Source organism: Stenella coeruleoalba (assembly GCF_951394435.1).
Source record: "Stenella coeruleoalba genome assembly, chromosome: 19".
NCBI lineage: Eukaryota > Metazoa > Chordata > Mammalia > Artiodactyla > Delphinidae > Stenella > Stenella coeruleoalba.
The window spans coordinates 18,868,133-18,878,885 of record NC_137165.1 but is presented as its reverse complement, the minus strand read 5'-3'; the positions used below and the strand labels follow the sequence as shown (position 1 = coordinate 18,878,885).

The window sequence follows — 10,753 nt, the reverse complement described above, 5'->3', positions numbered from 1 at the left end:
GATATGGCCAAGTGCGAGGTGAGTGGGACTTGGAGGAGAAGCAGCCAGAGCGGCCCCCCGAGAGGGAGAGAGCTCGGGAGGGGCTGCGGCTCCATCCAGAGAGAAGCCTGGGGCCTGACAGCTGACACCCCGAAGGTATCGGGGCCCATTCACTCGCTAGTTCTGCAAACGTTAGCTGAGTGCCTACCGTTCATTCAGGAGGCATCGTTCATGCAACAGTCATACATTCAGGAGGTTCATGTAGGAAACTCTGCCAGGTGTGGGCAACACGGGCACTGACACCCCCCCTCCCCAGGCCTCCAGGAGTGGAGGCAAACCTCCCGCGGTAGGCTTTTTGAAGTCCAGCTGAACCCCAGCCCAGGCGGATAGTGAGGAAACCCTGAGATGCTTCTGGCTCCAACACGCCACCTGGACGCACAGTGACAGCTGAGAACCACACTTACATATTAAACTATACTTTATTAGTTGGCTTGTCTCCCCAGGCCTGGGTCAGGAACCAAACCACATCTCCCAAGCTGCTATGCATGGCCTGTCCATCCAGAGAGAATCCTACAATTCACAGCCATCCACCCAGTCACTGAGGTCCTCGCCCTGGCAGTGATGCCTCCAGACCTCCCTGAGGATGGAAGATGGGGAAGAGGAGAGACCAAATCAGCTGCAGTCTTCAGTCTTTGCTCAGAGGAGAAAAGGATGGAGGCGTGGGCTCTAAACCAGAAGTGAGGTGAGGAAAGGGGCTACCAAGGGGAAGAGAGACAAGTCAGCTGTGTTAACTAGCAAAGAACCCCCTAAAAGAAGTTAAAAAAAAAAGAAGAGAGAGAATGGCCCTTAAAAAGTTACCTGTCTAGCCTCCGTATTTTACCAATGGAGTAACTTGCTCAGGTTCACCCAGAAGTCAGTGGCAAAGACTGGGGTCCACAGCCCCAATTCAATGCTCGCTTCCTACACCATGATGTTTCTGCAGACAGTGATGCCAGCGTACATGTGTACAGCCCTTTACAGTGTACATAGCACTGCCACACCCATCACCCATTTATCTGCCATGCCCCCCAGCAGCCCTATAAGGTAAATTGGGCAGATATTATGTTCCCTATGTTCCAAATGAAAAGCTGAGCCTAAGATGCAGAATTACTTGCCCAAGGTCCACAGCTTGTAAATGACAGAAATGCACCTACACCCAATTCTCTTTGGCTACCAATCTGGATCTTTCAGTTGCCAGTAACTGTAGTTTATAGGCTCTTTTAGGACCATTACCTTGTTCCAGTGTCATGCTAGCATCTTGAGGAAGTTAAGCAAGATCCTGGGCTCCTGGGGGTCCCAAGTTCCCAGGGGTTCCAAACTTGGATAACTAGGGTCCTCTATGATGTCAATGTCAGAGAGCCCGATGGCAAGGAGGGCCCCTAAAGGACCTTGATTGTTCATCTCTTCCATTAGACTGAGACGCTTGAGGGCAAAGAACTGGGTCTTGGCCACGCCTGAAGCCCAGCACCCAGCACAGAGCCTGGCACAGGTGAGTTCTCAGGTGTGCATGTGGAGGGAATAAACAGCACCCTTCCTACATTCTAGAACCACTTCCTATTAGCCTCAGCCGCCTCTCAGAGGTTATACATGCCACAAATTTACTCCCAGCGTACAAGAGAGTTGTTCTTCGATTTAACCCAAAAGAACCTGTTTCTTCCATCCCAGGGTAATGGCCCCAAGGCCTCAAGCCCTTGGGTTCCTACCTGAGCCTGCATTCACCCTTCCTGATTTTATAGATGTGCATTCTATCCTGCTGAGCCTGCCTCATTCCAGATTCAGCTCCTGGGGCTTCAACGGTTCTCAAATCAACACGTCTCCAAAGCTGTGGCCATTGTCAAGGCCCACCTTGGACCTTCTCTACGTTCATGGTCCTTTTCACCTCCTCCTCTCGCTCACTGGCCATATATCACGCGTCCCTGTTCCTTCTCCACAGCCCCTCACCCCTCACCCCTCTCCTGTCCATCACCTATATAACTGTCTGAGTCCACACCCTCTGTCTCTCATTTAGACTCCTGCAGAGGCTTCCCAACTAGCCCCCCTGCCTCTAGTCTGTCTCGCTTCCTTCTGCTCATGGACTGACATTTGATACTTTCCTAATTACCCCAGCAGCCTCGTCACTATCACATCTGCCCTGGGTTCTGGTCACCTGGAGGGATTTTACCCCTGCTGCTATCCAGATAGGGGAGTAAAGGGAGGTTGGAGACTCTCTGTAGAGAAGCTCCCATGGGAAGAGGCTGGGAAGCTGTAGGCCTGCTGCTTCAGGGGCTCCAAAGATATAGTCCAGCGCCCCATCGGATGCTCATCCAACTCCCTTGCCTATGAGGATGGCTCCAAAGGCCATCTTGTGGGAAGGAGGTGAGTAAAGGGAAGGCTGATAGGGTGCGGCTCCAGGGCACCCACCCACGCTTCAAGCAGGGAACCTCTTTGATCTGTTGTACTGGACAAAGATGCCACAGTTAAGAAACAAAGTTCCTAGACCCTGGACTAGTGAACTTGTAGGCAGGCATCCCGACATAGGCAGGTCTTGGAGGAGCCAGGCTTGGCTCCGTGACCTCCAGTGACTTGCTTATCCTCCCTAAAATTCAGTGCGCTGTCTGTAAATACATCAGTGGTAGTGAGCTCCGCCACCACCGAAAGCGGCCGTGCAGATTGGATTGTGAGGCCACGGAATGGCGCCTGGGGTAAGGAGGACACTCAGAGAAGGTTAGTTCCCTACTGTGGTCCTGGCCACGTCTCCTTGCAGGGGTCTCCAACCTACATTACTTACCAGGTGCCCAGACCCTGGGGATCCTGAACTATCTTCATGGCACAGATAACAGTATCCTTGAGGTTAGGATTCAACAAGTCTGGGGAGGGAGGCAGAGAAACACGATGAGGGAGCAGAGGCTGGAGCTGGATAGCCAGAGTCTGTCTCCATCTCTCTGTCTTTCTCACACATGTACACACCCTCCTCCATCCTAAATTCAACCCTGTCCCTCAACCGCCCTGGAAGCACAGGGCTTCCCCGATCACTTCCCCCCATCAGAAGCCATCCCCCCTCCCTTGCCACAGCTCTCAGGACAGTGTCCCATCTGGGACCCCAAATTATATTCACGGAGGATCCATCCTCATCACTCGCCCCATCCCGCCCTCCTTGGTAGACCCAGCAGGCAGCGGGGGTCCCCACTCAAACATAAGGCAGGAGGAACACACACGGCTGGGGAAGAAGCAATGGCCGGTGCAGAGCCCGGCCCCAGCCAGCCCCGGGCCCAGGCCCAGCCTACCGGAGCAGTACATCTGGCACATGTTTGGGACCTTGGGGTTGAGATTTTTGCACCACTTCCGGCTGTTGATCTGGAAGATGCCACTGTTGGTACTTCCATCGGCTTCGTGGTCCACGGCAGCTGTGTTGAAGCCACTTGCGAAGTAAGCAAGACAGACCCCTGCACAGGGCGGAGACACAGGCCTGCGGGTCGGACGGAGGCCAACCCAGACCAGAGGGCTCATGGGGCAGACTCCACATGTCACCTCCTCCGAGCCTCCACTCCTGCCTCCAGGCAGTCAGGGCAGACGCCCTCCCACCTCCTTGACGAATGAATCCATCGAAGCTCTCGGAGGGGCAAAGTGACTGACTCAAGGTCACACAGAGCTACCGAAGAGCAGGAGTCGGGACCCGACCTCAGGCGTCCCGACACCTAGGCTAGCAATCTTCCCACGGTCTCACTGTCCGCACATAGTAGGACCCAAGAAATGCCGTGGGGTGAACGAACAAGAGCTCGCTCTTTAGAGACATGATTAGGAAGGCACAGGGGGAACCTAGAGAGAGGGCTAGAACTAGAGAAGAAATGAGTCCGGGTGTGGCTGGACTTCATTGCTTCTCGAAACTGCCACCAGCTTGAAAAGTTTGGTATTTACTGCTTTGCTCCGCTCGCCCTAAACTTCACTGGGAATGTCTGACCCTCGTGACCGCAATTCAGATTAGGGTAGGACACCATTCTTTTCCTGTGGCTCCTGGCTTTACCAGCGGGGGAGAAAAGGAAGAGGTCGTTCTGCTGTGGCTGCCTGTCGTCTGCCTGCTGTGTATTCACCCCAGTGCCAGGTGTTCTCTACCTCTCAGCTCATGGGATCCTTGTTTGACAAAGGAGAACAGAGGCTCCCAAGGCCACAGCCCTGGAGGGAGGAAGAGGGAGGAAGGGAGGGCAGTCCTCACAGTCCGCCAGGCTGTATCCCCGGAAGCCATCCAGGCCGAAATCCTGCAGCATTCTGGCCAGCTCACAGCGACTGTAGACCTCGGCCTGGCCGGAGGTGAGCAGGCAGCTGAGCAGAGACGCCAAGGCCAGTGACGTCATCCCAGGCAGGCACGGCCACCTTCTGGGAGCCCAGCTCCCACCTTCCATGCGGGCGGCAGGGTTGGAGACCCCGTCGCCCTGGCTCCAAGCTGGGCTTTGACAGGCAGCTCACAGAAGGGTGCCCCTGGAAGAAGAAGGGAAACAGGGCCTGAGTGTACCTGGGAAGTGCCAACCTGCTCCCCTGCAGCCTTGATGGGGCCTCAGCCGTACCACCAAGAGCCAGAAGAGGGTTCCCCGAGGCCAGCCTCTTTCCCCTCCAATCCAATTGTAACCCCCTGTCCCGGCAGCTGAGAGAGAGGAGGGGAAGCGGGGAGAGGACAAACGTATTCTGAGCTCCATACTACTTGCCAGGCATCACGGAACCCTGAATCCCAGGACTTCACAACTCAGAAGGGACAAAGTTTGGACTGAGGCCAAAGTTTATATGATTCCAAAGTCCCACCGGGCTTTGGCCACAAGCAGATGCTCCCGGAGGGGACAGCCGAGCAGTGGCATCTGTGTAAATCAATCCCTCAGCCCTATTTTATCCCTCAGCACGAAGCTCTCTTCTAGCGCTGAGCCTCCCCGTCCTGGCCTGCACTGAAGCCAGGTCTCGCCCTAGGACACTGCCGCCCTGCAGCCTCTCAGGCAGAGGATGCCCTCTCTCCCACACACAGGCCGCCCAGGGCGATGCTGAAACTCTCCTCCACGTCCGCCACCCCATCTAAACCATCACCTTGTTAAAGCCCGGCCTCCCTCGAGGCTCACCTCGCCCGGTTCGGTGTGCCCTCCACGCCTCTCATCACTGGCTCTGCAGGCCTGTCCCCAACATCATGAAGGACATTTGCACCTGGGTATGACCTTGGCCTCCACTCTGTCTCAGAATAGAGAAATGTCTCTATTCCACTTCTATCTCTCCCCAGCCACCTGTGACCTGCCTCTCCATGTCTCTCACGACCTCGGCCCCCCAACCTTCATAGATTCCAAAAATGAAACACAACCTCGGGAGTGGCTGTCCCTACAGTTGGGTGGCCCCGAGCCCAAGGATGACAAGACAAGGGTGGGCTTTGCAGTAAGCCGCGTCTCAGCGGGAAGCCCGCCCCTATGCATAACGTCTCTGATGTGGACACTTTCCCAGCACCATCTTCTTCCTCTATAACGTGAGGCAATTAATAACACCTGCCTCATCGGATTGTTGAAAGAATGAATGAGAAAGAAAGGCACAGAGAGAACGGGGCTCTTTGCACTAGAACTCGGCTGGTCACTATTTCTATTAGGAAGCGATGCTGGCAACGGCACTGATGCTCGTCTTGGTCAGGTTTCTCTCTCCCATTTCCCTCAGGGGGTATTCATGACCCTCATTACTGTCCTTGAGTCCCCTCCCTGCCCTGTCCCACCTCACCTCCTGCCTCACTGAGAAAAACAAGGTGCGCACAGGTGAGACTTCCCTCCTCTTTCTGCTTTTACCCCATCCCTACCCTCACAGAGGAGGCGCCTCTACACTGATGGGGGCCCATCTTTCCTCCAAGCTCTGTGTTTCATCCTTTCGCATCTCTCCACCGTGTTCTACCAGCCACTTCTCCTCTCTCAGCGTCACCAGCCCCTCCTCTCCACCAACCCCTCCTTCCTCTGCAGGTACAGACATGCTTAGATCTCCAGCTTCTAAAATAACCTTCCCCGGACTCTTTATCTATACTGACCTGTCCCTCTCCCTCTCTTTCTCATTTCAACTTCTAGGGGAAAATCTATGATCTTTTCACCTCCCATTTGTTTCTCAACCCAGTGAAATTTAGCGTCACCACCACGACCACTGGCCTGACGCTGTTCTACGCAGTCCGATGGACCCTCATCAGCTCCTGTCTCGCGGGAGCCCTCAGCAGCCTTGCACACCGCTGCCACTCCACCCGGTTGAAACTCTTGCCTCTCTCAGCTTCCATGACGCTCCCCTCTCGCAGGTTCCTCGGATTCCCTTTCGTGGAATCCACTTCCGCCCAGGCCTTAAATGCCGATACGCTTCCCAGGCATTTCTCCCTTGAGCCCTCCTCTCTCCCACTTCAGGAAACCCTCCGGGCAGCCTGCAAGATGGCCAAGCATGTCTGTGCCTACTGCCCGCTGCAGGGTGATGGCGTATATGACATCTTCCCCGGAGCAGCAGACCTCATAGGTAACTGCCTCCTGGGAACCTCCGCTTGGATAAGACAGAGTGAACTCAAACGGAGCACGTCCAAAACAGAACGAACCTTCCCACTATTTTAGTGCTCTTTTGTATGTCTTCCCTTTCTTGGTTTCAAACATTCTTGGTTTTAAACTCATCATGTTCTATTGTTTAAACCTATTTATCCAAACTGGATAAACATTTTCATCCAGATATAAATGTCATTCTTCACTCCTCTCCATCACAACATCTTTCACTCATCCCCAAGCCATCAATCCCAATGTGCTGTTGAGTCCACCTTCCCTCCAAGGGCAGCATCTTTTCCTCAGCTCGGCCCAGCCTCCTGCCGTGCTGATGGTCTCCTGGCATCCAGTCCCGACCTTCTCCCCAGCTATTCTCCCCACATTCACCAGCACGAAGGTTTTAAACAAAAAGCCTGGCGTGTGACGTCCTTTGATGACTTCCTTCCTCACTCCTCCTAAGCGTGGTCCTCGTGACCCAGCCTTGCTGACCTCTCCCCCGCGACACATTAAGTTCCAGTAACGACACATCATTCGCTCACGACGATCTTGCCGTCTGAGCAGGAACCCTCTCGTTTCCTTTACGTGCTTCACTCTTACCTATACTTCAAGGGTCACATTAGAGGTGAGTTCCCCAGCGGGACTCCCCCAGTGGGCCCCCGCCCCCCCAATACTCCCAAAGCGCCCTGTGCTTCTGCCCTCCTGCACAGTAGACTGTAAAAGACGTTAGCCTTTCCCACTACCAGGTGAACTTCCAAAGAACAATGGTTCTTTGAGAGTCAAGAGAGTCAATCCTGAGAGTCAAGCAGAGCTGCCGGCACGGAGCGGCCGATCAATGGGTGCTTCTCAAGACTGAAGTATATTGAAGTCGTGTCCACAAGAGCATGAGCCCTTCTCGTCAAAATGTGGGGGGATGAGAGGGAGGAAGACACCCTTCTGAGTTCTTAAAATCTGGCAGACGCTGTGCTGGGCTTTTTCTGGATGTTTTCTGACTTCATCTCATCTAATCCTCTCAACAATTCAAGGGGGGAAGGATTACTGTCTCCAACTTCTAGATGAAGAAACCAAGCCGGCTGCTCTACAGAGACTTGTGTTTGCTTTTTCGGTAGCAGAGTTGTTTAAAGGTCATTTCATCCTGAGCATTTCCCAGCAGATCTAGAGGTAGCAGGAGTCAGGTCTGCTGATCCAGAGACCAGAGGCTACCAGCGTGGTCTCCAATCTCTCGCTCTCAACTCCCCACCCGCCGCTTCACCAGCCCAGGATCCGCCGCCCCGCCCCGCAATCCCTGACCACTGCCTTCCTTTCTCCATGTCCCTTTCTAATCAGTAAACAGCTGCAGGAAGAGCGGGAAGGGGGCTCACTGATCAGGTGTCGTCCGCACGAGAGCTGACACAGCAGTGACAGTGGCAGTAACAGCAGCGGCCCAACGCTCTGCTTCAGCCCGGGACTCCCCCCATGATACAGCTGGGGCCCCAGGCACCCAGCTTGAAGAGAATGATGGGAAAGGGCAGGCTCTAAATGACGTGGGGCCTTCTGGAACTCCCCAGTTCTGTGAGCTCATCTTCTAGAACCATCTTCACCCACCCAGCTTTGCTAGCCCCCCTGAGCCCCTCAATGTCAGGGCCTGGGGACATATTAGGAGGATCTAAGCTCAACCCCCCTTGCCCACCTTCGCTCACACGCACAATACTTTGAAGGATGGCTCACTCCTCTCCTCCCAACAGGCCCTTCCGGTGGGTACCGAGGGATGATGCTGCTGGCGGGTGGCCGCCGCCGCCCCAGGCATCTGACCTCACGGTCAAACTCCTTTGTTCTTCTCCCTTGATGCTGAGCTACGAACCGCCCCTTTTCTCCATCTGGATGATGACAGTTCAGTGTGGACAAGCCTGGGACAAATGGGATGCTGTTGACCCTAAAGCTTGTGGGACAGAGCAGTGAAATAGAAGGGCATGTGACACCCGTGTCTATACCCCACAAGGGCCCCTGCTTGGAGGCCGTGTGGCACAGCAGTTAGAGCATGGACTTTGCAGTCAGGCTGACCTGAGAACGAACAGGGGCGCTAGTGACTACCAGCTGGGAGTTCCAGTAAAAGTGACTTAACCTCTCAGTTTCCTTCATTCTCAAGGGGGAATAACAATACAGGAAACATCTCTAGAGACACGCAATGCACAGGATCAATTACCACTAAGAGCAGAGCATAACCACAAACATGTCAAGCTGTCCCTGTTCATCCTGTCTGCCCGGGCCCCATCCCAGACAGACCAGATTCGAATCGAGGGTTGACCCACGTTTGCATCAGGGTTTCTCTCTTTTTTTTTTTTTTTTTAATTTTATTGTGGTAGAAAGATATGAGTCACTTAACATGAGATCTACCCTCAACAAAATTTTAACTGTGTAGTACAGTGTAGTTGATCATAGGTACAGTGTGGTACAGCAGATCCCCAGAAACTTCTTCCCCGTTTAACTGAAACTTTATGCCCGTAGATTAGTAACTCCCCACTCCCTTCTCCCCCAGACCCCGGCAACCACCATTCCACTCTCTGATTCTATGGACTTGACTCTTTTCGATACCTCCTATAAGTGGAATCATGCAGTGTGTGTCTTTCTGTGACCGGCTTATTTCACTGAGCGTAATGTCCTCCGGGTTCATCCGTGTGCTCACGTGTTACAGAATTTCTTTCCTTTTTAAGGCTGAATAGTGCACCACTGGGTGTCTAGACCGCATTTTCTTTATCCATTCATCTGATGGACATTTAGGTTTTTTCCGCATCTTGGCTATTGTGACTAGTGCTGCAATGAACGTAAGAGTGCTAATGTCCCTTCAAGTTCCTGATTTCAATTCTTTTGGATAAATACTCAGAAGTGGGGTTGCTGGATCACACGGTAGTTCTATTTTTAATGTTTTGAGGATACTGTTTTCCACAGCTGCTTCGCCATTTTGCGTTCCTGCCAACAGTGCACAAGGGTTCCAATTTCTCCATGTCCTTGCCAAAACTTATCTTTTGCTTTTTTTATAATAGCCGTCCTGACAGGTATGAGGTGTGAGGTCTCATTGTGGTTTTGATTTTCATTTCCCTAATGATTAGTGATGTTGAACGTTTTTTTCATATGCCTGTCGGCCACCCGTGTGTCTTCTTTAGAGAAATGTCTCTTTGGCATCGGTATTTTTAAAAGGTCCCCCAGATGACTCTAGTGCACAGCCAAGGCTTGAGACTTTGTCCTGGGGGAAGGGCTCTGGACTCGAGTTAGGAAACCTGAGTTCAATTCTTGCTGTGCCCTTGGCTGGCTATTTAGTCTTGGCCAGTTAACCTCCATTTCCTCATCTATAAAATGGAGTCGTTACGCTGCCCCACCCCCTAGAACCACGGTAATCTCCCCAAGCCTCAGTTTGCTCCTCTGTAAAATGGGAATAATCCTCCCTCACTGTCTCAATGCCTGAAGATATGTACCACTTGGATCAGTATGTCTTAACTACTGTTTTTATTGTCTGGCCCCGGGTGGTGATTTCGTGCGGTTGAGTTTTGGAGGTTGTTACTGGATCGGCCTGCTTTTACTAGTTTATCACTTCTTTTTATTGAGTCATCTTTCAGTTTATTTTTATTTTATTGTATGTTTTGTTATTTCCCACTTGACTTTCACTCTTAAATGGAGAAGAAGAAACAGAAAGCTCAAAAGAAAAAGTTACAAGGGCAGACGAGACCCCAGTTGACAATTGGTGGGTCTTGATTTCTCTGCTGAGCTCAGCGCGAGTCTTTTCCGTTTCCCCCAAAGCAAGCTCGGAGTCTTGACCACATCCCAGCAGAGATCCCCCACCAGCTCCCTTCAGGTTTAAGTTCTCCTGAAGCATCTCTTCCATTTCTGCTTCTCAGTCCTGGCTGCACTTTAGAAAAAATACTGACACCTGGGCACCACCCCAGTCCCATTACATCCAAATCTCTGGGGGTAAAGCCCAGGCATTACTACTTTTTCAACACTTCCAGGAGATTCCAAAGTGCTACCAGAGGGGAGAACCACTGTTCTAATCAAACTTTAGTTCCCTAAATGTGTGTCAGTGCTTGCAGCCATGTCTTATGTGCCATTATATATGTTTTTCCCTGTCAAGTACACTCTTTCTGTTCCAACTAACTGGCTAGCTGCTGGTCCTCCTTAAAGCGTTGCTGGAGCTTGTCTTCCTCCCCTGGGCTCCTTGGGCTGAGTCAGGAGTCCCCTGTACCCTGGCACAGCAATCAATGTTAATGCGGCATCTCAGCACC

At 52.6% G+C, this 10,753-nt stretch overlaps 1 protein-coding gene across 1 annotated transcript; it reads right to left on the bottom strand.

Annotated features, from left to right (window-relative positions):
• Positions 1 to 290: 290 nt before the first annotated feature.
• On the bottom strand, positions 291 to 4,634 carry SPACA3 (sperm acrosome associated 3). The gene is made up of 4 exons (XM_079903706.1): positions 4,208 to 4,634; positions 3,282 to 3,440; positions 2,786 to 2,864; positions 291 to 616 (listed from the first exon to the last, which is right to left on the bottom strand). Exons 1-4 carry the CDS (start codon positions 4,392 to 4,394, stop codon positions 550 to 552), a joined length of 492 nt encoding a protein of 163 aa, XP_079759832.1. The 5' UTR covers positions 4,395 to 4,634; the 3' UTR covers positions 291 to 549.
• Between the last annotated feature and the right edge of the window lie 6,119 nt (positions 4,635 to 10,753).

Coding starts and splice junctions, on each gene's coding strand:
- SPACA3 (XM_079903706.1), bottom strand. CDS start 4,394: ATGGAAGGTGGGAGCTGGGCTCCCAGAAGGTGGCCGTGCCTGCCTGGG. Junction 3,441..4,207: donor GGGATACAGCCTGGCGGACT/GTGAGGACTGCC, acceptor CGCCCTGTGCAG/GGGTCTGTCTTGCTTACTTC. Junction 2,865..3,281: donor GTGCCAGATGTACTGCTCCG/GTAGGCTGGGCC, acceptor CTCCCTCCCCAG/ACTTGTTGAATCCTAACCTC.